Source organism: Orcinus orca, chromosome 2, assembly GCF_937001465.1.
Source record: "Orcinus orca chromosome 2, mOrcOrc1.1, whole genome shotgun sequence".
NCBI classification, from domain to species: Eukaryota; Metazoa; Chordata; class Mammalia; order Artiodactyla; family Delphinidae; genus Orcinus; species Orcinus orca.
This window is the reverse complement of record NC_064560.1, coordinates 68,022,343-68,049,246: the sequence shown is the minus strand read 5'-3', so window position 1 is coordinate 68,049,246 and position 26,904 is coordinate 68,022,343. Positions and strand designations below refer to the sequence as shown.

Genomic DNA, 26,904 nt, shown 5'->3' with positions numbered 1-26,904 from the left:
AAGGGGGACACCCCGACCCCTCCTTGAGGTTTAGAATAATCAAGAGGCAAAGAGAATTCTCTACCTCCCGACTGACAGGTGGACAGGAAATTTAACGCTTTTTTTTTTTCTAGATAGTAGAACACCTGCACATGCGTTGCACGGGCACATTCAGAACCAGGTGATGCTGTGGGCGGGAGCAGGGAGAGGATACACAGAGCCTACCCATCTCCTGGCGGAGGGGATGGGAGAAAGGGATCTAGCCTCTTGTTTTCTTGATGGAAATGCCTCTTTCGTCCAACACTGTCGTTAACATGGGCTTTGGTGAGATCCCTAACTCCACCCTCACTAGCGGAATATGGAAAACGGAGCTTCCTCACCTCTTAAAATGAGTAAACCATGAAGAGTAAAAGAGATAATGATTACGTATAAACAGCTTGCCAGATGCTATTTTAAATTTTATTTTTATTGTTGTTCCTATTAAACTTTTCTGAGAAGAGAGAGTAGGTCATAGCTGAATTCTTCTTCCTTCTCTTCTTTTTGTTCTAATTAACGTGCATGATGGGCCCCGGGCTGGGCTCTGGGGTCACAATGGGGGACGGAGACAGTCTCCCGTCTGAAGGTGCTTAAAATTGAAATCTGGAGACAAGAAACACTCACACACATACACATACAGGAAACACTGCAGCAAAGGAACAGAATCATAACCGCCCATCCATACACTGGGTGATGCTAAGAAGAAACGAGGAGAAGCACTGATTAGAGACTGAGGGTATACTTGGGAGCAGGCAGGGAAGAGCTGTTTGGGGGGTTGCATTTTGTCAGAACCCCAGAATATGAGAAGGGCAGCCTCGAAAGGGCTGTGGGAAGAGCATCAGGCAGAGGGGTCTGCACAAGCCATGGTCCCAAAGCAAGAGGAGCCTGATGGGTGAACGGATCCCAATCTTCCCTCATGTAAAATTCATGTTGTTTCTGGGCCCTCCTCGCCCCAGAAGATGGTCTCTGAATCTTCATCCCCACCTCTGTTTATTGGTCCCATTTTCTCCTCAAGATTGCGACTTTCTCATATAACCTCTCCCTCTTTCCTTCTCTCCCCTCATTGCTTCTTTACCTTATTTTTACAAATACATTTTTTTAATTTTAAAAATATACTCCTTCTGCCTGGTCCTGCTCTAGACCTGCTTCTCTTTGCCTCTCAAACCTCTAGCAAGGCCAGACTGTAATCATGGCCCCCTTTTATCAGGGACCTCTCTGAAATCTCGCATCACCTCACCACGCCAAGGAAAGAGGTCTCTCAACTGTCACCCAGAGCCCGCTGATGCCCCAGCCAGTGGCCCTGGAGCATCCTCATCCCATGCGCCCTTCCGCCGGGGGCGCTTGCCCCCACCTTGTTCACAGCTTTGGTCTCTCGGTTCTCCCCTCACTTCTTTGTCCTTCTCCATGCCCTTTGCTCCCTTGGTTCCTCCTTCCAACTCTCTAAATGAGGGCAAAGACCGAAGCTTAATCCTGGGGTCTCTGCTACGTTAAAGATGGCTACACTCATGGCTTCAACCGTCTCCCTCCAAATGTCTTCTGATCTCCATCTCAGCTCTGACCTCTCTCCTAAATATTATTCACTTACATATTGGTTACAGTTGCCCACCATCCAGATGACCATGGACAAGCTTTTTCCCACCTTGGGGTGTCATTGCTGTACCTGGAAAATACAGGGGAATGGGCTGGCTGGCCTCTTTTGTACCTACACTCCAATAATTGGTGATTCAATGATTTTTAAGTGTCTTCATTCCTACGTAGATGAACTCTATCCTGTTAAAATCATCGTGTTTAAAGTCAAACTCACCGTTGGACCTTAAGGCACAGCTTTCCCTCTGGATTCCAATACCCACAGTGGGCTCGGCCATCACTGACCATCCCAGAGTACTGTCATTTCTCCTCTGTAACCAAGACTCCCTAGCTCTCTCTTCCTTTCCATTTGTAGCCCCTACCCCCCAGCCCAGACCCTCCATGCTGCTCCTGTAGATGACCTGGGTGGTCTCCCTAGCTTCTGCCCCTTCCAGCAACATACAGTCTACACATTCCTGTTCAAAACATTTCAAGGGTCTCAATTGTTCATAGCAGCTCCTCTTCAGCTTTGTGGAATCCTTTGAGAATCTTTTAAAATGTATGGAACCTCTGCCCAGAGAAATGCCTAAGATTTCAAGAGGTTCATGGATCTCCTAAAACCCATCACAGACTCTTTAGAGGTCTTTGGACCCCAGATTAGACCAAAGCAACCCCCCAAAGAATCAAGTGTGAGTTCCTCAGCTCCTGACAGCCTGGCTCTGCACCCCCTGTCCCATCGTATTTTCCTCCACCCTCAGGTCGTCCCGAAGCCCCCCGCTCCAGCCAAGCCCCAAAGGTAGGAACAGCTCTTTGATGTGCACTTGAACCTTCTTTGTCTCAGGCCATTCTCCCCATCTGGATCATCAATTTCATTCTTCTTCCAGCTAAGTCTTGGACCATTCCTTCAAGTTCCCACCCTGATCCCACCTCGTCTAGAAAATGTTTCTCTTGCCACCGCCCTTTGTGGGGACTCCCTCTTTGGAGCTCCTACAGATCTGAATCATCATCACTAGGAGCACAATATTGTCAGTTTTTGCTTCTGTGACATGGCAGGGCTCACCACTGAGGACAGGGACGCTTACTAGGTTGAGATGCTTGCTGGTGATAATGAATCTTCCTGATAACTGAAGGAAGAAGGCTTCCGAAATCCTCCAGTTGAGCTATGACTGATGCCAGCTTTTCTATATTTTATTACATACACTCACATGCTTTTCTAAAATGTGGTACATTGAGCATAATTTATCAGGAACACCCATCCTGCTGTAATAGAATGATTCTCCAAGTGGTACTGAGAGGCGGGGAATAAAGATGCTGCTGAGCCTGTCTTGCCAGTTCATCAAGAGGCTTCGTTGAGATGTGAAAGCATCCAGTGTGATGCCTGGCATGTGGCAGACCCTCAGCATGTAAGTTTGCCTTCCACCTCCCTTAGAGTGGCTTTTTCCCCTTTTAAATGTAGAGCAGGTGGTAGGTGAAAATAGCTCAGCCCCTACTTATTGCCCTACTCTAAGATTTCAGGGCAAGGAATTTAGAGGCATAGAAAAAGGATTAGCTATTTCCAGTGAGTCTGGACTCACTCAACAGGGAAGGTATCCAGTGGTGATGCCTTGCAGCTAGAGAAGACCTGTGGGGTTGTTGAACCTCATTTACAGATGGGGAAATTGAGGCCCTGAGAGCTTAGGGCCTGCCCTTGAGGTGGCAGATCTCCCAGCTCTCACTCACCCCAGACATGTTTCTCATCCTCACACAGGACGATGTGTGATGCACATTCCTGTTCACAACACTTCAAGGGTCTCAACTGTTCATAGCAGCTCCTCTTCAGCTTTGTGGTATCCTTTGAGAATCCTTTAAAATGTATGGGGTCCTTCCCTGGTGGCTCAGTGGTTGGGAGTCTGCCTGCCAATGCAGGGGACAAGGGTTCGATCCCTGGTCTGGGAGGATCCCACATGCCGTGGAGTGGCTGGGCCCGTGCGCCATAACTGCTGAGCCTGTGCTCCAGAGCCCGCGAGCCACTCCTGAAGCCTGTGCTGCCTAGAGCCTGTGCTCCGCAATGAGAAGCCACCGCAATGAGCAGCCCACTCACTGCAGCCAAGAGCGGCCCCCTCTCGCCACAACTAGAGAAAACCCACGTGCAGCAATGAAGACCCAACACAGCCAAAAATAAATAAATAAATATTTAAAAATGTATGGATCCTCTGGCCAGAGAAATGCCTAAACTTTCAAGAGTTTCTCCTCCATCAGACCACAAACTCCTCAAGCACTTTTTCTCTGCTGGGTTCATCTTTGCCTGTCACCAGCATCTCACACAGGGCTTGTGAGCCCTTGTGTGTGACGAATCAGATGCATTTTACTCACACAGCTTTGTGATGACCACACCAGACTCGTGGTAACAGTCACGGAAACCAGGTACCAGGGAGCCTTCCTGCGGCTTTTCTCCAGGGGCACTGGGATGCCTTGTAAGGCGGCTGTGTCTGCACCTAATTGGGAACAGACTGACTTTTCCAGCAGACTTGGCCCCTGGCAGAGAGTGTGCTGGTTACACTAAAGTGCTGTACTTGAGATATAGTCATTGAGCATTTACTGGGCGACTTGCCCTGGGTATATGGAGATGAACAGGCTAGAAACGGATCTTTCCCTCATGGAGAATCATTTTGTGGAAGATGAAAAAAAGAAGAACAGAAGTAAATATACCATCACCTGGTCCAGGCAGAACAACCCTCTCCAGTGGCTAATCTCCACCTATTTCCAAGACAGAAAATAAAAACAACACTACACAATGGGAATCTGATGAAGACCCCAAACCCAAAAGTCAACACAGTTTGCTTTATTTTATCTCAATTGATCTCAACTCTCAAATATTCCAGCTTCAAAAGGTAAGATTAGGTACCATTAAGCCAGCCAGACCGGCATCGATTTAAAAACCCTCCTTGATACTACAGGATGGAGGAGGTTGCAGACCCTTATTAATCCCTTTTTTATCAGCACGATCTCAGCCTGCCAGGAGCCAGTGCACCTGATTCCCAATTCTGGCCACATCCACATCCCTCCGGTCCTCTGGCTTCTGTGTACCAGGCCATGGAGCTTGTATATAGCACCATGAATTACCCTGTTAAGAAACCTTTAACAGTGGGCTGGTCTTTTCTCCAAGGAATCAGGGAAAAGGAAAAGTGCGTTTCATCTATAACCAAGACGGAACTCAATGGATTTCAAATCAGACAATCATGTGGGAGCTGATATAAACCATCATATTTTCTCTCCTTTGGCCATGGAAAGGAATATATAAATGATTGCAGAATGTAGGTGGCAGGAGCTGTTCTGAGCTTCTCTCTGGAACTAACTCCCTCCTTCCTGCCCTCCTTCCTTTCCTTCCTTTATTCTCCAAACCAGCACTTACTCTCTGCCAGGCACTGTGCAAGGGGCTGAAAGTACAATGCAGCACAGATGTGAAATGGTTCTAGCCCTCCTAAAGCTACAATCTACCAGGCAGAAAAGGCACCATGCAAGAAATATGAACCGTGAGGAGGAAAATATAGAGGGCGCCGGGAGACTCTAAGACGGGAGTCTCACCTAGTGGTGTTTCTGGGAGTTGGTGGCAGGGCTCAATCATCCTTGCCTTTTGAGTCATCCACAAGGTTGTTTCATCGGAGAATTCTTTTTTTGAGCACTGGGCAATTTCCCAGATACAATGAGAAATCGTATCTGTAACTAGGTACTTTTTTGGAAGATTAACTCACTTACTCTCTATAGAAGTTTTACAAGGACTTGTGGCGGCTTTGCTGCCAAGGGGGCAGATAATGGTCACAGAGAGAAGTAAAGCAACCACATCATCACAGCATCGACTTCAGTCATTTTTGGGGTCTACCTTTACGTGTTTTGCTAATCCCACTTTATTGACTTAATAGTTTTCTTTAAATCGACTCACTTAAAAACTTAAATGAATTAATCATCAAAGGAACCTTTATATCATTACCATAAATAGAATACCAATATCCCTTGCCCTAAATAGAAATTAATGGCAAAAATAAATACAATTAAATTCTTGGCTTCCAGCCTGCCCAGAGGCTGTCTTTATCTGAAGTAGCAGATTGGTTTTTAAAGGCTCCCCTCTACTTGCCTTCGATAGCCCCTAGAGGCCTCCCCCATCAATTCCTCTGCTTTTTATAACTGAGAATGGAGTTTGGAATGAGATTGCTGGCTGGGCAGGCCACCAAAACCACTCAGGAACCCCAAGAACTCTAGGGAACTGTAACCACGTGTGCCAGCTGTGAAGTGGGGCCATTGGCTGTGCGAATGATCACTTCCAAGCCAAGCTCACGAGGGGACTTAATGACACAGTCAAGGAGTACTTGGCTGACCAGCTTCTCTGGAAATTTCTATCACATGCTCCAGCCCTGGGTCAAAGTTATTCTGGTACAGACATTGCGGCCTCCTTAAGCTCATTTAATAAATCAATTCAACCCTTGGTTAAGATTTCTCCTTGCCTTGGGACTCCCCTGGTGGTCCAGTGGTTAAGACTCTGTGCTCCCAATGCAGGGGGCATGGGTTCAGTCTCTGGTGGGAGAACTAATATCCCATATGCTGCACGGCATGGCTAAAATAAACCCAAAAAACAAAAACCAAGTTTTAAGACCTTCTTGGCCAAGAAAGTTGCAAAGAAAGGGTTAACTCTGAAATCAAGATTTAAAAAAAAAAGCCTCATGGATGAGATGGAAAATAAACTGTATTAAAAAAAAAAAAAGATTTCTCCTTGCCTTACTTCATGCCTCAGGCCTCATTTGTGGGAGGGTGAAAGGGAGAGAAGAAGGTTAATCCACAGGCCTAAACCCCGGCACCCCGGAAATGGCCAGGTAGACCTTCATAAAATTCAGTTCTTTTTTCTGTGTTTATCAAGCAGCTACTTTACCTGAGTCTCAGTTTACTCATCCATAAAATGGGTTTTTCCAGGGTTTTATAATGAAATAATGTATGAAAACCCCTAGTGTGCACACAGGCATCCAGCTGTAATAACAACCATTACTGATTTTTCTGACATCCTTTTGAGAGTCAAGGCCACCTCTGATGGGCAACAGGGATCCTCAGACAAGTTTCCCCTGGTTTGATGGGCCAAGGTCTTTGCCTTGGGCTGGGGCTCTGCAGAAGGCCATGAAACCAATTCTTCCCACCAGTGCAGGGAGTGTGTAAGCAAATTACCTGGGGTCTTGTTCTGATGCAGATTTCATCAGGTGTGGGTCTGGGGTGAGGCCCGAGATTTTGCATTTCTACCAAAACTCCAGGTGAAGCCCATGTGGCTGGTCCGAGAACCGCACTTTGATTGACAAGGCCCAGTGGTTCTCCAAGTGTGGTCCTCGAAAGGGCTAGAGATATCAGCATCACCTGGAACTTGTTAGTGATGCCAGTTTTCAGGCTTCACCCCAGACCTGCTGAATCAGAAACTCTGGGGTGGGGCCGGCACTGTTTGTAACAGTCCCCAGTTTTGGGACTGCCTGACCCTGGAAACCACAGCACTTGCTCACTCCAGTTGTCTTCTGGGAGTTGCCTGGCATGAGCCTAAATGGGGAGAGTCAGCTGTATCTCAGCAGGTTCCAGACCAGCAGGAACTCCCTTCTCTGTTCCCTTGAGCCAAAAACACTAACCATGGCTACTCTGATGCAGATGGTAAGAAAAGCGCAGCTAGGAGCCCAGATCTGGGAGGGAGGGGTGGTCTGGGCTATCTGCACCCTTGGCCTCCCACCTCTCTCTCCCCTGCTTCCCTCTCCCACCACTCCCTGACGTCCATGCAGTTTAGACTTTGACGGAGACCTTATGGGCCCCTCCACTGAAGTTAGACAGGAAGGCAGGCCAACCAGTAGTTACAGAGAGTCCATGAAAAGTATATGTTTGCACTTTCCAAGGTCCTAAATCCCAGGTGTTGGGAATTTGGGCCCCCTCCAGCAAGTGTATCCAGATATGCTCACAACAAAGAAATGGTTTGTGTATCTCTAATTCCAGTCTACGTCCCTTTCTCTTTTTCTCCCTCTACTGCCTCCCAACCATGATTTTTGTACTATATCACTTTTTGAATTAAATAGTACTCACATTGACGTTGCTTTGTTAATACCACAACTATGCTCTTCAAATAAATCAATGTGTCTTGAGCACCTGCCAGGCACTCTTCTGGCTGCTTTCATTTGTGTGTGTGTGTCTGTGTGTGCATGTGTGTGTTTAGTTGTGGTAAAATACACCTAACATAAAATGTACCATTTTCACCATTTTCAGCTGTACGGTTCAGTAGTGTCATGTACATTCACATTGCTGTGCAACCAACCTCCAGAGTTCTCATCCTGCAGACAAAACTGAAGCTCTGTGTGCCAACTGAACAGCAACTCCCCTCCCGCAGCTCCTGGCAACTACCCCTCTACTTCCTGTCTCCATGAATTTGACTATTCAAGTCGTCTCATATAAGTGGACTCATAAAATATCTGTTCTCTGTGTCTGGTGTATTTCACTTAGTATAATGTCCCCAAGGCTTATCCATGTTGTAGCATGTGTCAGAATTTCTTTCCCTTTTAAGGCTGAGTAACATTCCATTGTATATGCATACCACATTTTGCTTATCCATTCATCCGTTGATGGACATTTTTTGGCTATTGCAAATAATACTGTTATAAACACGGGTATAAAAATATCTGTTCAAATCCCTGCTTTTGATTCTTTGGGGTATATACCCAGGAGAGGAATTGCTGGGTCAGATGGTAATTCTATTTTTAATTTTTTGAGGAACCACCCTGTTGTTTTTCACAGCAGCTGCACCATTTTACATTCCCACGATTTATAATTTATTCCTCAGAACACTGTGAGTTGGATACTAGTAACTCCATTATACAGATTAGGAAACTGGGGCTCAGAGAGGTGAAGCCACCTGCCTGAGGTCATGCAGGTAATAAGTGTTTCATCAGCGATTAGAGCCTCAGTCTTTCCATAGCAGCTCCCAGGGGCTCCAAAGGTGTGGCCTAGTGTCCAGAGGCATGAGCAGTGAGTCTGGCTCATAGGGAAGGCTTGACAGTCCTTACTGACCGGAGAAAAGGAAGGCCCCAGGCTGGCAGCTGGGAGAGATTTACAAAGAAGCCCTAAGGGAGTCATCCTAATGACGCTGGAGGGTAGAGCTTTGGTGGCGGTACCCTCTGGGGAAGGGGCTGCGGAGCCTTAGCTGGCTCCACCCCCAATGCTGGATGGTCCCGGTCTTCTGGAGCTATTTGTCGAGGAGCTGCTGCTCTCGTGCTGCAGTCTAAGAGGCTCTCTGCCTGGGCCAGGACCTGTACACCACTGTGGGTTTCTCTCTTGCCCTTCTCTTTGCCTCTCCTGGGAACTAAACCTATGGACTGGGGTATAGTTTGGACATCAGGCAGAGTCCGCTTAGAGCTAAATCCCAAACTTAGGAACCTCAGAGGTGCAGTAGGAGGGGCTTTGCTGCTTACAGGAGAGGAGCAAACGAAAGTCGCCTGATCAATTTACCAGCTCATTTTCTCCGGGTATCTTAGCTTCCCCGCTGCATTATTTAAGCCACGCTGGCTTTTACTAAGCAAGAAGGTGTGAATTAATCCTGTGTAGCGCTCCTCCGAGCATGGCCAATATTCTTGTTCTTGAAACTGGAGATGGGAAGCCTAGCAGCAAGGACAGAGCTCAAGGGTGTGTGTGCCCCTCCCCTCCTCAGTCTTGCTGAGACGTTGCACCCAAGGGCGCGGTCGCCATAGTGCTTGGGAGGCTCACCTGACATGCCACGAGTCCTTTCTGAAGTCCTAATGTTGCCAGCTTCCCTTTGCAAACTGTCTTTGTGGTACAGAAAATGGCCCAAGGCAGGAGACGGGAGGCAGGGGGGACAGGGGCAGGCGGCCTGGTGATTCGGGGACACAGAGTCACTATGAACAGCGTAGGGGATGGAGTCGGGCAATCTTGGCTAGCACCTAATTTCCTTGTTACTGGCTGTGTGTCCTTAGCAAGTCTTGGCACCCCTTTGGGCCCCTACTTCCTCATCTGCAGATGAGCAAATGTGGCGGCTGTGAGGCTTAAGAGATTGCCCCGTGCAGCTCTCGACACAATGTCAGCTCCCAGGAAACGGGCTCCCTGGGCCTGTACAATCTCCCTGCAGAAGCCTGTCCCCTCCCAGCCTACTTTCTTCCCTCCTTGCCAGGTTCCGGGAAGCGGACTGCACTAGCCCTTCTCTCTTTCCCCAGAAGAAAATTCCTCCAGGCCTTAATCGTCTGTGCTGTTTTTCTCTCCCATCAGTGTGTGCGTACGTGTGTGTGTCTACTCTAATGAGTTGGTCAAACAAATGTGCTCCAGAACCACTCTGATGAGACCTGGTGGGGACGAAAAGGGGGCTGGACGGGAGGGAAAGGGGGAAGGTGGAGTGGGGGGCACCATTCCAAGACAAGATGCTGCGGGTCTGGAGACCCTAAATCGCATTGATCTTCTGGGCTGCCATATTCCATTACGGCCTCACCTCTAGTTTCCTGTCTCCTAAGCTCTCTTCCAGCGTTGCTGCTTTCCGGGTTTCTCTCTCCCACAGACCTCTCTCTTTCCAAGCTTCACCCTTTGGAAACACGAGCATGCATATTTTCCCCACCGGATGTCATTTTGTGCGTCCGTTTGGGAGAGTTCTACTGATTCCCTGGAACCTGGGTTCCCATCCCAGCTCTGCAACTGACCAGCTATGTGACCTTGGCCAAGTTACTTAACTGTTCTGTGCCTCGGGTTCCTCATTATAAAATGGAGATAATAACAATATGGACCTCATAGGATTGTGGGGAAGATTACAGGTGCGAACAGAGCTAAAGTGCCTAGGCTATAATATGGCACACAGCAGACCCGCCCCAAACCTCCACGGAGGAAAGATGTATGAGGAAGGAGCCCCTGTTTCTAGAAGCGATGCCCTCTGTTTACTCTTCAAGGTAAACTGAGACCCCAGACTACAGATTTCAGTGATCGGTAACATTTCCAAAGAATTGGGGTTGGGGACTCCGTTTAGGAAAAAAGATCACAACTACTATCTACCATCACCCTCTTTCAGGAAAGAAAGGACATCAATACCCAAAAGAAAAAAAAAAGAACAGCATCTCAAAGGATAGTTCTTGGGAAATGACAGTTGGCATACTTGAAACTAACATGATTGTCATGGCTACACTGTGTTTTTTATTTTTATTTTTTCTTTTCTTTTTTCCTTCTGGATCACCACCCATCAGCACTGGGAAATGCTGATCTCAGGGTCATTTCAACCTCCAGCCATCAACTAAGAGAAGGAGGAGAAATTGTAGCCCGGAGCCTTAAAAGGGGACCAGGAAGCAGAGCTGAGCGTCTCCGTGTTTCTCCAACAATAAGAGCAAAGTGCTGAGGAAACTCTGTGACAGAGCCAGGAGCTTCCTTCTCACAGAGCAATTTCAGAACTCAAACACACACCCACACAGCAAGGCAGGACGCTGGGTTTCCAAGAGCAGCGAATCAGGATTCCAAGTGCTAGAAGTGTCCGGAGGAGCTGCTCCCTGCCGTGTGTAACACAGACACCCCTTGAGCAGTTCCCTTTGCCACTGCGAAGTCTGTGACAGCTGAAGCTAAGAAAATGCTGTGACAAACAGGTCCTGTCAGGACACTGGGCGGCTTCCTAGCCAAGTGACCAACTGCAGGAGACTGGGGAGAATTTAAATCCAGCCCAGCTGCCCCCCAGGAGAGTGACTAATCCCAACACTTAAGGACAAGCGCCAGACCAGCAGGCACTCATTCACAGGGGACGGTTTCCCTGTGCGCAGATGACACCCAAGCGTCTCACCTTGGGGCTTCTCCTGGAGAGGTGGACCTGTCCCTGTTCCCTGGCAGGAGGCGGCCACCTGACCACCCCCCTGGTGGCATTCATGTTCCTGCCTCTGCCTTACTCCTTTCACTGTATCTTTCCACCTGCCGCTTGAATTTGTTTTTGCTTGAGGCAGCTGAGAGGTGCGAGGCTCCTGAAACCCACTGAGGGTCCTTGCAGCTGCTATGAGTCTTGGTTAATCCGTCACGATTCCCTGGTTTGACCAGTGTTTGAAAATCATAACACCACTTAAAAGCGCTTAATAGAGAAAATCTTTGAGATGACACACATCAACCTGACCTCTTACTTCTTACTCCCTCAATGTTTCAAACACACAACACAGCCTTTCTGTTCAGCATCCTTTCTGGGGACCAGCCCTAGGAAGGAAACAGTTGGCCCCAACTTAAGTCTGCTCCTAACGCCAGTGTGGAAGCCGTTAAGGTGATAAAGATGGACAGAGCAGGCACTTCCTCTCCAGGCAGAAGGAGGACGGGGGAGGCGCTGGCACTGTTGGCAGTGGCAGGGCTAGAAAGGGCTCTCTGGAGAAAATGAGCTGGACAGAGGCTTGGAGGTGGGGCTCTACCTCTTTGCTTTTTATCTGAACTGACAGTGGGAAAGTTATCACTAGGCCCTCCTCTTTTACAAATTAGAAAGGTGCTTTCTGAGCAAGTGGAGGGTGTTTAATTGTTATTAGAATTGTGTAGACCTTTGGGGTCAGAAAGGCTGAATGCTTACTTTTGCCATGTGCTAGGCCCAAGTTTGTTCATCCTAAAAATACTTTATGGGCTCTATTTACTAAACCATATACTTATCACCAGGGGCTGGGGATAAGGGAAAAAATAAAACAAAATTGTTGAGTCCATCTCCATAGGATACTGTCACTATGGGATGCTAAGTGTACACACAGGAGAGGCAGCTACCCCAGACTGTCCAAGGAAGGTCTGGGGTCCTGGAATTCTTTGCAAAGGAGATGATACTAGCCTTCGCCTTAAAGGAGGAGGGAGGGGAAGTAAGGATGGGTGGGGTGTGGGGTTAAGAATAGTGTGTGCAAGGAGGTTGTTCTAGAAAGCAGTAAGAACATGTGCAAAGGCACAGAGGCATGAAGTCATGGTACATTCCAGGGAACTGTGAGCAATACAGAATGTCTGGAGGTCAGGAAGGCTGAAGAGAGAGGCTGGGGCCAGATTAGGTATTACCTTGTACACCATGCTAAAAGCAATGGGAGCCTTTATAGAATTCCACTATCTCTGAGAAGTATTCATCATTTGCGATCTACAACATCCCCAATTTGTAAAACCTAAGCAATTTTCAAATCCAGCAACCCCGCTTTACAAGGGGAAAGAGGCCCTGAGTGGTGAATTGGTTTCTAAGATGGATATCTATTTGCAATTTAAATTTGATGCTAGGAACAGTTGGCAACAAGGGCTTGGAGCAAGTCAGTTAAACACCAGACTTTCTTTCTGTCCTATTTTATCCTCCAATCATGTTTATACTTGAGTGAAGTACATGAGGACTGGGGCGAAGAGTGGGCTTTAAAAAAATGTTGCACGGCCTTGTGCAAATATGTGCCTGGACTGCAACTGCCCAAGGTCATTTCCTTTCTCATCCACCTGGACTCATCCACTAAAAGGTGCACCTCACCTCATTCTCAGCTGATGGCAGTAGTTACCAGCCCACGGATCTGAGGGTCAGAGCTAGTCCTTCCTTGTCTATTACCTTCCCAGACAGTGTCTGATGTCTGGGGGGCACCAGGACCCTGACCATGGTGTACTGGACGGCATCAGTTCTGACCAGTCAGATGTCCATTCTCACAGGTCAGTGCCCGAGAGGGACCAGTTGTTAAGCATCTTTAACTATCACCTAGTCCAGGTTCCTGGATGCCCAATCTTGTGGTGTGTAGAAGTAAGGAAGGCGCATTCTACTGACATCAGAATCAGGGCTGCAATGGAATGGGAGTTTTCTCTCCTTCAGAAGCGTTAGCCCAAGGCCCCACCTATAAGTCTGGGATGCTCAGGCCCATGGCCAGTGAGCTTGTCTGGCAAACCAGGGTATAGCATCACACTGAACTTTGACTGGACCAGAGGGGCACTTTGGGGAGACGAGCCCCGAGTCCTTCTCCAATCCTCATTACTCAACTTCCCTCCTTCTAAACCGCTGAGGGCAGGGGAGCAGGTAACTACTAAGTCAGACCAGGCTCTTAGGAAAACTGGGCCTTTGAAAGGATGCGGGGGGATGAGTTAGGAAGGCTCGTTCTGAGACCTATTATGTAATGTTACTGCATGGGGCAAAGAATTCGTAGGACAGGGCAGTCTAGCACAGCAGTCAAGACAGGGGCTTTGGCTTCTCTTAGAATTAGGGTCATTTGCTTTATCACAAGCAAGTTATACAACCTCTCTGAGCCTCAGTTTCCTCACTGATGAACTAAAGATAGCCACCCTACCTAGCTTCAAGAGGTTTGGTGAGGACTGAGTGAGCTAGTGCTTTAAAGCAGTAAGCACGGTGTCTGGCAGTATTTGTGCTCAACAAATAGTAGCTTTTGGCGCCACTAGTAGGTGACCATTGTGTAGCCAGGAGGATGACGTGTGTTAGCGTCTATAAAGCACTTGGAATAGCTCTTGGTTCATAGCAAGCACTCAATAAATAAATGAATGTTAATGACCACCATCATCTTCACCTTCACCATTGCCATGATTTCTGTTATTACTAGCTACATCCTCTTTAACAAGAGTTCTGTAACTGTTTTACGATTAGAGACCTCATTTGGGGACTAGGGCATTGGGTTATAAGTGAGGAGACCTGTGCAGGCTTGCCCTGTCCCTAACCAGCCAGGGTGTGATCTTGGATAAGAGATGCTACTTCTCAGGGTCAAATTTATCCTAATTGTAAAAAGAGAGGAGGTTTCTTAGGGGGAGCCCTGCCCTCCTTTCTCACCCTAAGGCTCTGTGAGTGTCAGCCTTCCCTAAGGATGTCGTGTATGCCCATTGCTGGGCCAGACCCCAGAAAGATATTTATTCAGTAGATGTTTACTGAATGCCTTCTGTGTGTCAGGTTCTGAAGGTATCACGGTGGGCAAGACAGCCATGCCCATAACTCTCTCTTGAAGGTTACACTCAAGACTAAAGCCCAGGGGATAATCAGAAAAAGAGTTTTAGCTTACGACTTGGTCCAGCTGACTCTAAATTTGGGGTGCTGCATGAGTTGATGGGGGCTGTTTTACCAAAGTTCCACCCAATCTCTGATTCAGAATTTGAATTCACTCTTTGAATGCTTTGAAGAGCATTTTACATTTTTTTTTCTCATTCAGCCCTAGGGAGACATTTCCCCAAGCAAGCAATTTAGAAACAGAACTTTGAAAATCATCACTTAGGAAGAGACGTGTCTCTAGGGAAATAGGCCCTGGAAGAAAACCCCTGCCCTTCATAACCTGTTATATGATTCCTTGGGCAGGACAGAACTTCTGAGATCACCACAGCAAAAGCCTTATTTTATAACAAAAGGAATCAAGAGTTTAGCAAAAATATATCTCAGTTTTGTTCCTCTAGATGATACACATGAAGTTGTCTTTCCTCTTTTACTTCTCATGTGTTAATCCTTGGAAAATTTACTTCAAGAAGAGATTTTTCCTTCTTTCCTTCCTTCCTTCCTTCTTTCCTTCCTAAAAGATCACAGGGTGCCACCACTGCCTTCCAGAAATAGCCATCCTTTCACAGAATTGTCTTCTCCCAGGGAGTGGTACTGGCAGGTAACTTGTAATCTTCCCTAGCACAGGTCAATATCAAGTAGGGGAAGGGTGGGCAGGGCTGGTGCAATAGCACCGTGGTCTCGAGGATGATCCCAGGTCTCCCGGAAAGGCAAAGCATAGGGTGAGGAAGATGAGTCCTGCTCCTGGCGCCGCCTCACTGGCCACTGTACTAGGGCACTGAGCCCCCGCTGGCTGCTCAAAGTTGGGGTGCTTCCAAGGATTAAATAAGTGACTGAGCTTGAAACTTGGCTTGAAAAACAGATATAGGGGGCTGCGGGGATTCAGGTCCTCTGTTTCATATCCTTCCTCCCCCAGTTATGGCAAATCCCAGATGAGTTAACAGTGTGTGGGGAAGACTGGGGGGTGGGACTGGAGGAGGGGCTGCGGGAGAGGGGTCTCGGGCCTGGGTCAGGACTGGTCAAGTCAGGGGTCAGCCTGCGGACAGGGGCACCAGAAGGGGGGATAATGTCACACCAGATGACACAAAATTGTTAGACAATTTTCCCCAGTGTGGGCCCAAGCAGGACCCCCCCCCCCAATGAAACACAGCCATAGCACAAGAGCCCTGGGATTTAAATATATATGTAAATGCCCTTCTTAGCTCAGGCCTTGCAGCTTATTTCTGGATACCGTTAGAACAACCTAACGTGGGGAGTAGGGGCGTTACAACACATTTGGCAGGGAAGTGTAGCATTATGTGCAAAGTGATTTGTTGATTGCATTTGAAAACTTAAAAGTCACTGGCCTATAGAAGAAATTTGGTAAAAGTTCAGTGAATGGACAAGCGAGGGATGCCTGAATGGGTGCAGCTCTTACGTTTTCATAGCAGAACAATGGGCAGCTGCTGGTCCTTCCCTCACATGTCAAGGTCAGCAAGTGGTCTGGGCCAGGCAGAGCCCACATCTGGGAGAAGAGTGTGGGAGCCGAGAGGAAGATCCTCCCCACCGCGTCCTCCATCACCTCAAGACTTGTCTTGCCTGATTTCCTTTCCGATCCACGTTTTTGAGGCGAACAGCTACAGAACGTAGCGTTTCTCTATCTCCGCGTGGGAGCATGTCGTGTATTAACTGAACACTATTTGTGAAAGTTTTCTGAGCTCTTGGGGAAACCGAGAATGAGGAGGAGGGAGAGGCAGAGAAACGTTTGGTACTTGAAGAGCACTGGAGTTCACAGAAGGAATTCTGCGGTGGCCAAGATGGGAAGGGGCAAGGAGAAAAGGAAAGAGCAGGTAGTGACGCCTGCCCCAGGTTTGAGTCCTTAGGGCCTTGGCATCCTGGACCAGGACTGGCCTTTCCCTTTTGAGGGATCTGTCAGCTTAGCGAGCCCTCAACTAGCGCTGATAGTGAATGAAATAACAGATGGGACAAAGGAGGGGCGCACGCGGTGCGGGACTAGCCCCACGGAGGAAGGGACTTTCTGCCCACTCTGCGACCTCACTTTCTCTCTGCCCAGGGCCAGGAGGCTCTCCAAAGGGCCCCTCAGAACCCTGGCTGCACACTCCCCCTCCTGCCTATAGCGGGTTGGTGGCTCTTTGTAGCGGCGAAGCGGAGAGGGGCCGGCCCAGGGGCGGGGCGCGACTCTCAGCCTCCAGGACCCACAGCAGGTGCGTCCCGCGCCGCAAGCGCGCACTCTTGGAAGTCCGGCGGCAGGGCAGGGGCTCGCGGTCCCCCCGCTCCCCCCGGAGAGATCGGGAGAAAAGCGAGGGCTAGACCGCGTGCTAGGCATCCTCCTCCCCAGCCCCCGAAGACGAGAGGGCGGTGGTACAGACTTTCCCGAAAGGTCTCCATCGCGGCGCTGCGAGCGCACAGGAACCCGGGGGCACAGGGGGAGCCGCGGGATTAGCTGAGCGCCCAAAGCCAGGTGAGGGTGGGGAAGGGATCTCAGCTAACCCCCGCGCGCTCCGCCTCTAGCGGTGTCAGCCCACACCCCTGTGCTGGGCTCCCGGGCCGGCGGGAGGCGCGTGTGCGTGTCTGTAGGTACTGGGGACACTCGCCTTCCCGGGAGCCCGTGAAGAACCCCGCCCTCCGCCCCGGCCCGGGGATCCCCTCCCCCAGCACAGAGATCCCCGCGCGCCCCCTGCCCACTTTGCTCAGGCGAGAAAGCGGCCGAGCAGGAGACAAAGAAACTCCTGCCTCCTCCACTCTCGGCCCCTCCGCCCGCCCCAGACACTCCCGGGCGCCCTCCCTCGACCCCGGCGACAACGCGCGCGGACATGCAGAGGAAAGGAGGCAGGGTGGGCGAGTCCGCTCCCCGACGCGGTCCAGCTGGAGGCTGGCAGTGCTCCCTGCCCGGGGGCTCCCAGTGGCAGCCGCGCCCCCACCCTCCGCTCCCCAAACAGTCCCGGGCTCCCTGCACAGCCACCCCCGGCCAAAATCGTCCCCCGGCTCTCCAGCGGAGCGACAGGGGGGCGCGGCGCACACAAAGCGGGCGTGAGGGAGGATACGGAGTACCGGGGTGGTAAGAGATCCCGCCAGGGCTCGGCACGGGCCCAGGCGCAGCTATTTACCCGATTTCTTCTTCGATCTCCGAGATGTCTGCGAAGATGAGGAAGACCACGAGCAGCGTGAGCGCAGCCAGCATCCAGCTCCGGAACTGCAGCTGCATGGTGGGTTCGCGCCCACCGGGACCCACGCGGGCCGGCGCAAGGAGCTGGGGCTGGAGGGCGCAGCGGCAGGCGCGGGAGCCTCCGCGCGCGGCGCCCAGCGGGGCAGACACCCTGCGCTCCGGGCGAGTCCGGGCCGGCGGCGGCGGCGGCGGCGGCGACAGCGGCAGACAAGGGTTGCTCAGGCGCGGCGAGCCGGCTCGCTCCCTCTCAGCTCCCGTCCGCCCCTCCTCTCTACTCCCCTCCCCTCCCTTCCCCCGCCCCGCGCGGCGCTCCGCGCGCAGTTTGACAGCTTCGCTCAGCTCCGCTGCCCTCCTCCTCCCACCCCAGTCAACTCCAGTGTCCAGACTCCCGCCTTTGCTTCTCCCGCCTGGCTTCTTTCAGCTCCCGAGGGCGCTGGGATGTGGCCGGAGCCTGCCACTCCCCGCTTAAGGAGGCTGGGCTCGGGGCACCGGGTGCGTCCGCGTACAGAGCTGAGCCCAGGGAAGAACGCGCACCGCCCGGCGTACCCCGCCGGCTGGCAAACGCCCTCCCTCCCTCGCTCTTTGTCCAGCGCCCTCGGTTTCTCACAAAGTTTTCCCGACACAAAGACTAACACCTGGGGACAGCCCCCGCGCGCGACGAGGAGGCCGTTTCAGCCAGGCAGATGTTTCAGCAGTTGACGAATTAGGAGAGGTGGTGGAGGAAGGGGAGGGGAGAAGAAATATCCAGGACAGGCCAACTTCGGCAGAGATGCAGATTGCAATTTGTGGGCGAGGTGCTCGACCGCCGAGAAACCACCGCCTTCAGGCGGTCATCTTGGTCTCCATTGATAGACCCAAGGAGACCGGGTCCAGAGAGTCCGCTGAGTTGACTGAGCTCTTGCAGCCTTGCCTAGAACCCTGGCTCCTGCTGGAGTGACTGCTCTACCCACAATGGCAGACTCAGTGCCCGCCCTGCCTGGGCCCTCGCGGTGCTAATTCTGAGCTGGGCTTCATCTTACCAGCTCTTGCCCTCTCCTGGCAAAATCAATAATCCCCGCCCCGGAGTCTTATCTTGATCTAAAGGTCTGCTAGAAAATATGGCTCCCACAAGGGGTAATGCCCCCCGTGCTGAATATTTTATGCTTCCCCAACCTTAGACAGCTTAACTTAAATTACATTTTGCACCAACCATTAGCCTGGGGTGGGAAGGGCCCCATTAAGTTTTACTGGAATTAGATAATTACCCAAATTTTCTTTTTCTTGCACTAATTGTAACAATCCTGAAATCAGGAAACTTCCCAGAAATGACAAGCTGGTTATGAAAGTGAGAAGCTATATGGAATGTCCTCTCTGGAAAGCCCTGGTGAATGAGTGGGAGAAGCAGATTGGCTGTGGCCCCCGGGGCCACCCATACAGAGCCAGGTCCCAGAGGGGCTTGGAGAGGAGCTGGCAGTGTCTAAGCCTCTTCGGAAGAACCCTGGGCTGGTAAGAGGGCCTTTTTGATTTCCCCTCCAAAGCACTGGCTGTGCTCTGCCTCTTTGCCTTCTTCTGCCTCTTTGTGTGTAGGAGTTGTATTTGTTATCATTTTGCCTTGTTTTTCTGAGATGAATGGTTGGGATTGTGGGATAGGGAGAGGACAGAACAGGATACAGCTGTTATGCTGCCTAACATTTCAATCACTCATCCATGCACTCCGTCACTTGGCAGTATTTATTGAGCACCTACTCTGTGCCAGGCTCTGTGCTAGGGGCTAGAGATAGCATAAGAAGAGAGAGGCACATGTTTCCTGCCCTCTAGTGGTTCATGGTTCACGAGGAAGACAGACCTGGAAATTTGTAGTTGTGGTAGGGGCTGTGAGCTACAATACAGCTATGGCCTCTTGAATAGCTTATAATTGATTAATAAGATCACCCACAAAAGCAAGAAGGAACTGGCTGGCCTCTCTCTCCCCAGCTCTCTGCTTCTCTACCAACTACACCCTTACTATGCGGAACATCGTGGAGAGATTGCCATGATCCTAAATTTATCCCAGGTCAGGTAAACGTCGCTGCTATAAGCGCTGCTACAATAGAGTCTATTTCCACTTCCTATTAGGTGACCCATGTTATCATCCCAGCCTCAAAGGCTTCCTTCTTTGGACTCACTTGAGGAGTCATTATAAGTGGCCAGGAAGAGTAGAAACTTGGTGAATAGTTCCATCCCTTATAGAGAAATCCTTGTAACCAGACCCAAAGAGCAACATCCCTCAAGTACATCTGCTGGGAAGTAGCACGAGCTTTGTAACGTGGAGGCTGTCCTTGCACTGAGAGCCATTGAGATGGGATTTTACTCGGAGAATAATAGGGAACCCTTGTGATAGTTGATTGTGGAATGCTGTCCCTAAGCACTTGGGCTTGAGTCTGTGTGGGCCAGCTACTCTTACAGTGATCTGTGTACATTCACCGCCCCTTGCAGCTGTCTCCAAAAACTGAGTTTGTTCCTGGCATCTGGAAAGAGGAAGAATGATTGGATCAAAGGTGTCACGTCTGCTGATGCTGGGTAACCTGCCGTGTGGGCCCACGCTTGGCTTGGCCATCCTGACCCCTCCTCTCCTTCTGACCCCTCTGTTTAAGCGTGACTTTTTCCTGCCTTTTTTTGTCCAAGAAACTGGAAGGTCCCACAGTAATCATTTCTTTAAGCTAAGTCATTGAATGTGTGGGTTAAAATATAGGAGTTTATGGGAGTGGCAGCAAATGAAAAGTCACTACTACCCATTAACATTTTAGCTCAAATTAATAGAGTCTATTAGCTATTCAGGCACCTCATCAGGCCCCGGGAAGTGCGTATTAATGAGGGAAAGGGGAACAGGAAGCTCTGCAGAGCCCTGAAGGGGCTCAGTCGAGCCACACCCAGTCATGGGGCGGTTCCTTCTCATCCCTGACACTGGCTAAGGGCGTGCTTCCCCTTCCAGGGTCCAACTTCAGGAGTGGGGACCGCAACCCAGACCTGAAACTTGGAGAAACTCAAAATTGCATGTACCATTTACACATCTAACTAAACTCCCTCCACCTCTCACCCCCAGATATATAGACTTTTCACCAGAACTACTTCTTAGGTGGTAATGAAGAATCCTTTTGGCAATCCTTTCACATGGGTACCACCTTCTTCATTTTACACTGGAGGAAATGGAGGCTCAAAAGAGGCTAAATTGCCCAAGATGTTTCACCTGGCAGAGAGGAAATTTTAATTCAGTTAAGCCTCCCCGGGCCTCAGCAACTTCTGGGATCAGATTGCCAAGGCCCCCTCCAGCACTCCAGGCAGCTCTAAATGGATTTGTAAGCTACCATTGCCTTTGATTCTTACTGTATCTTCTTAGTTCTGGGATGTCAGGATTCAAGGAACAAATTTATCTTCACTCCCTGCACACCCTTCATCATTGGAGAGACCATGATCGTAAATCTCAATTTTTGTCTTTCCACATGAAAGAGCCTAGGCCTTTCAGTCAATCCAAACTTGTTTTTAAAAACTCAATAATAAGTAATAATTTTCTCATTCAGAACTCTTACCTGGTAACTATCACCCTTGACCTCTCTCCGAGAGAGAGAGAATTTTGACATTTTTAACATTTTAGAATGTTAACGACCTGCAAAGTGGTGATGACCTGACTTTTTCATCATCTCTGAAGCAGAAGCTATGAACAGCTATCGGTGGGACAGGGTGGGTTGGGGGTGTAAGGAAGTAGGATATCTTAGTTGGAACAGACTAATAGGCTGTTGTGTTTCTGCACCTCCAATAGCTGAGAGAACCTGCCTTCCTTTCCGAAATGTACTCTAAATTTGAATGTTCTCAGAAATGCAACTTTTCACCCTTCAAAATCAGAATCGAGCCATAACAAGGAAAAGTAAACAGGCACGTCTGCATTCCATCTGTAGCTTTTGTAAGTGGTAAAACTGTATATTAGCCAAAGAAAGGAAGGAAATATATCCAAGCAATTGCTGTAAATGTTTCTGGGATTATCAGCAGGAGATCTTGGAAGGGACTGTGCTCCCCAGAGAATTGGAGGTGTTAGCAGAGAGTGGGGAAATTGTTCAGTTTTGCTGGGATTTTTCTAACCCTTCAGATGGTATTAAAGGTAGTTTGAACCAAAGCATGAAGTCAGGTACCAGATGGCAAAGATAAACCTAAAAGAATGTCCTCACTTTGCTGTACATCTGAAACTAGCACAACTTTGTAAATCAACTATACTTCAATAAAAAAGGGTTTAACCAAAAAAAAAAAAAAAAAAAGGAATCATACAATTAAAAAAAAAAGCATCCATGATACCAGTCCTTTGTCAGACACACGTATTAAAAATACTTTCTTACAGTCCAAAAAAAAAAAAAAAAAGGTATGTCCTTTCTCTATTCTGACCAGTGCTTCAGCGAAATTATCACTGCGATCCTGGAATCAGCTTTCTCTGAGTCAGCTCACCCAACTTTGCTCAGAGTCCAGCATGACCCCTCACCTGCCACCACTCCTTGAGGCATCTGAGGAAGCTGGCCCGAGCCGGCCATCCCTGGCACTCAGTTCTGTGTCTCTTCTTTTAACCTCAGTTTGGATCATGGACCTCCATATTTTCAGAGCTGGAAGAGTGGGTAGAGACAGCTCCTGGCCACTCATTTACTTAAGTGTTGCTGCATCACCTGTCATGTGTCTGGAACTCTGCCAGAGGGCTAGGATGTAGTGGGGATCCGTAGGTACAGTTTCTGCTCTTCTGCAGCTTGGAGTCCTGGGGGATTTTACAGATGGAAAACCCTGGGACCCAGAGACAAAAAGACTTGACCACAGCCCCACTGCTAATTTCAGAACTGAGAACAGAATTCAGCTCTCCTGTCTTCTAGTTGAGTTCAGTGCTAGCTCTCCTGCACATACCAATTTTATTTAGTTTTTCACGACATTTCAGTGAGATTGTAAATTCTCAAGGGGTGTGGACCTCTATTTCTCTTCTGGTCCCATGTTATCCATTATGGTAGAAACTAACTCAATACCTGTTCCAGCCATGGCCAATCTCAAGCCCCAACCATCACCTCACTGAAGGCAACGTTGAGAAGAGTTGATATAGTATTTCTACTATGTACAGACCATACATGAAATAATCTCAAGAACATAGGTAAGGGACTTCCCTGGTGGCGCAGTGGTTAAGAATCTGCCTGCTGGGCTTCCCTGGTGGCTCAGTGGTTGAGAGTCCGCCTGCCAAAGCAGGGGACACGGGTTCGTGCCCCAGTCTGGGAGGATCCCAGATGCCGCAGAGCGGCTGGGCCCGTGAGCCATGGCCGTTGAGCCTGCGCGTCTGGAGCCTGTGCTCCACAGCGGGAGAGGCCACAACAGTGAGAGGCCCACATACCACAAAAAAAAAAAAAAAAAAAAAAGAATCTGCCTGCCAATGCAGGGGATACAGGTTCAATCCCTGGTCCAGGAAGATCCCACATGCTGCAGAGCAACTAAGTGCAGGCACCACAACTACTGAGCCTGAGCTTTACAGCCCGCAAGACACAACTACTGAAGCCGGCGTGCCTAGAGCCCGTGCTCCGCAACAAGAGAAGCCACCGCAGTAAGAAGCTCATGCACTGCAATGACGAGGAACCCCCACTCGCCACAACTAGAGAAAAGCCCACGTGCAGCAACGAAGACCCAATGAAGTCAAAATAATGATAATAATAATGATAAATAAATAAAAATTTAAAAAAAAGAACATAGGTAAAATGTAGAAAATAAAATTAAGAAGTGATGCATTCTGAGTATGCATTGCCTTTAATATAATTTATTAATGTAAGTTTATATACTTTAGTGTTTAATGACAGCCCTGTTTAACAATCAGGCATTTCCAGCACAACACTGGTGACCAGTGGCAACAGGAAGTTGCCACAGTCACATCATCCTGGTGAGCAGGTTTGGTGAAATACCATTTCTAAAGTGGACTCCAGATGGGATAGTCTCCAAAGCCATGGTAGCGTTCATCAGAATATCCACCTGCTGGGATCTTAGCACAAAACACTGGTTAAAGGGGAGTGCCCCTTGGCCCCAAGTGGGTTTCTTGTACAATGTCCCTTTAGGAGTCCTCTTCTACTTCTCCTCAAATGTATTATTTGTGGTTGTACGTCTTTTTTTCCCAGTTCCCCAAGTCAGGTTTGATAAAGCAGATTGGGATAGTTGCAGAAGGATCAAGAGGCCAGTGGTTTTATGAGTGAATTAGTTTGGATTAAGTTTAGCTGCAAGCAACAGTAAACACAAAATGCCCAAAACCAGGTTTTTTGTTTTTTTGTTTTTTCTCATGTGCGAGTCTCCAAGCACATAGCCAGGGCTGGTTTGGCCATGGGGTCCCCAAGGTCCTTAGGGACTCAGGTCCTTCCAGCTTTCCTCTCTCTCATCCCTACAGTGAGGCCCTTTCCTTGTGACCCATCACATCCAAGTTCTAAACAATAGCATGGAGGAAGAGACAAAGGCAAAAAGAAAGTTCTTGAAACTGGCCACATGATACTTCTGCTTCTGCCCCTTTGTCCTGAATACTGTCATGTGGCCATGCCTAGCTGCAAGAGAAGCATGAACAAATCTTTATTCTGGCCTTCTATGTGCTCAGCTAAGAAGTCTATCATGGAAGAAGGGAAAGAGAGATGTGGGGGACAACTGGCAAGCTCTCCCACAGTGGGGATGGAAAAGACCACGGCAGGCTTTTTCTCTCCCACCTCCAGCTCTGCACACAAACCCTCATTAGGCCTGCCTTCAGATGACTGTGTGAAGCAAGGACTTGCTGGAAGTTGCTGACCAGAAATAAGCATGTGTGTGGGTAGCAGAGCTGTTTCTGTAGCTGAGTTTCATGTTGTTGCATTTTCTGTTTCTTAACACCCTATTTTCCTACCTTTATTTCATTGTTATCACCCTAGGAGGCAGTGTAGTGGTTTGTATTAAGCAGGTATTTTGGTTCTAATGCTTTGACATCTGGATCCTTGCTGACCCCGGAGAGACAGGGAGACCCTGCCCAGGGTAGTCAGTTCCTAGAGATAGTAAAGGATTTGCCTGGAATTGTACCTTTCATGTGCAAGCCAAACAATCCAGGGTCCACACCCCAACCACCTCTTTATGGGGCTCTCAGTCTGGGCCACTATCCCCTTGTCCTAAATACCCTAAGGCCAGTACCAGATACCTAGAGACAGCCCCTATGCCCCAGAGCCCACTGAAATTATGCAAACCAGCCTATCCTAAGCCTGCTTATCCTGCCTCACCTGCTCCTTTCCATGGAAACCACAATACAGGCTCTTGCCCACATTTTTTCCCTACACATTCTGCTTTCTGACTGACCCTGGTGCTTCCCCTGGTGGTCCTGCATGGCATGTCATGCCCCCTCCTCTTGGAACTGTGAGTAACAAACTATCTTTTCGATGGCTCTCCTGATCCATTTGCCTCACTATAGCTGAATAATAACACCTACATTTAAAAACAGAGCAGTGCTCCTCAAACTATTCATGGTGCAGGACCAGCATTTTTATTAGGTTTTAAATTGCTCATTGATTGCAGACCAGTTCATGTCCTTCTGCATGACTAGTATGCATTTCACACCATGGGCTACTCACTGTGGCTGTCAGGCATCCCCAAACCCTCTTCATCTAGGGGAGCCCTTAATCACACACAGAGATGTTGCAAATGTGAAATTGTTATAAAAGTTTCTAAATGTTTGTCTTTACTTTCTGTACTTCTCTCAGCAGGGATCAGTAACATACAGTTCACACACCAGTACTGGTCCATGGACCACACTTTGAGAGGTTCTGGTTTAAAGTTGATTTCCACATCACATAGATCACTGTTCAGAACTTAGCTTCTTGTGTGATCTGTATTCAAGTTTCAGTCTCCTAAATATTAAGTGAGGAAAATAACAATACTCAGCTCACAAATTTCCGTGAGAATGAACTAAGATAATGTATCTAAAGTACATGGAATTCTAGCATAAAGTAAATGCTCATCACATATGGACTTTCATTTATTATTTAGGATAATGCAAACATAGAAAGGATATATATATAAAATGTGAGCAGTGGTTATTGCTGGATGGTGAAACTTGAGTTGATCTGTATTTTTCTACGTACTTTTCTCTGTTTTATAAAATTTTCTACAATGATCATAAATGACTCTGTAATCAAGAAAAATGTCATTAAAATTTGTCATGCCTATTTTCTCTGCACTGAATTTTTTTCTCCCAAAGTTTAATATTCTTTCTCAATAACCCAATATAAACACACATATTAAGAAAATTGGTTTTGCAAACAATTTCCAATCTTTCTTTGATGTTTCGTAAACATCTACCTAGTATTCATATTGCAATTTACAATGAAGGAAAGCACAGTCTACAACACCGTGCCCCACTCATGTTGGGAGCCTTGGCGAGTCTTCCCTCTCATATACTTCTCACCTGATGTCACTGATCATCACTTAACCTGGATTTCTCTGTTGCTTGTTCTACATCTCAGCCCAGCCCCAGCTTCTGGAGCAAAGGGGCGATTCAGAGAGCCACCTGCAGAGAGAGGAGACAGTGGCTTAACGCCCACATGGTGCCGCAAATCTTGCAACTCGCAGGGGTTGAGGGGGCCTCTTCCCCTCTGCCCCACCATTGCTCAAATTCTGCTGACCATGGTTTCATGCTGGCAACAATACTGACGATCTGTTAAAATGAAGGGTGAGGGTGAAAGAAACATGAAGTTCATAAAGACATCCTTTCTTTTCAAATCTTCACAAAGTTCTTGTCCAGGCCTTCAAGGCATCCTATGGTGCACAGCTCTCTTTGAGAAGAATAATCCTCACTTTAAATGCAGTTAGGTGACCACTACACATCGTGAAATATCCTCTTTTTTGCTGGGAAGAAATTTATTGAGATGAAAAAGAAAGCCGTAATTTAAGTTTCCCCAGACAACATATATTTTTTTGGAAATTTATTAAATCCAAATTGTCTCAAACTCATCCAGACTCTAAAAGGGTATTATTACTACTCAACATTTATTACAGTGAACACTTTCTTGGAAAGACTATCTTTACCACCAAGTAGAGTTGCATGTTTTTATGTTACAAATATTCTTCATAGTACATTGGGATCCCACATGCAATTGAAGCTTAGACTAAAAGTTTACATACAGGGAGATACTTTTGACAATTCTGAATGATTATGGACGTTTGTAGCTGTGTACCTGCCTTGACG

General features: G+C 48.4%; 1 protein-coding gene across 1 annotated transcript in view; it reads right to left on the bottom strand.

Moving 5' to 3' along the window:
* The window catches only part of ST8SIA2 (ST8 alpha-N-acetyl-neuraminide alpha-2,8-sialyltransferase 2), a 62,739-nt gene extending 44,918 nt beyond the window's left edge, over positions 1-17,821 (bottom strand). The window contains exon 1 of the mRNA XM_004271671.3: positions 17,647-17,821. Coding sequence (XP_004271719.1) covers positions 17,647-17,744 — 98 coding nt within the window. The 5' untranslated portion in view covers positions 17,745-17,821. The remainder of the gene's footprint in view (positions 1-17,646) is intronic.
* Between the last annotated feature and the right edge of the window lie 9,083 nt (positions 17,822-26,904).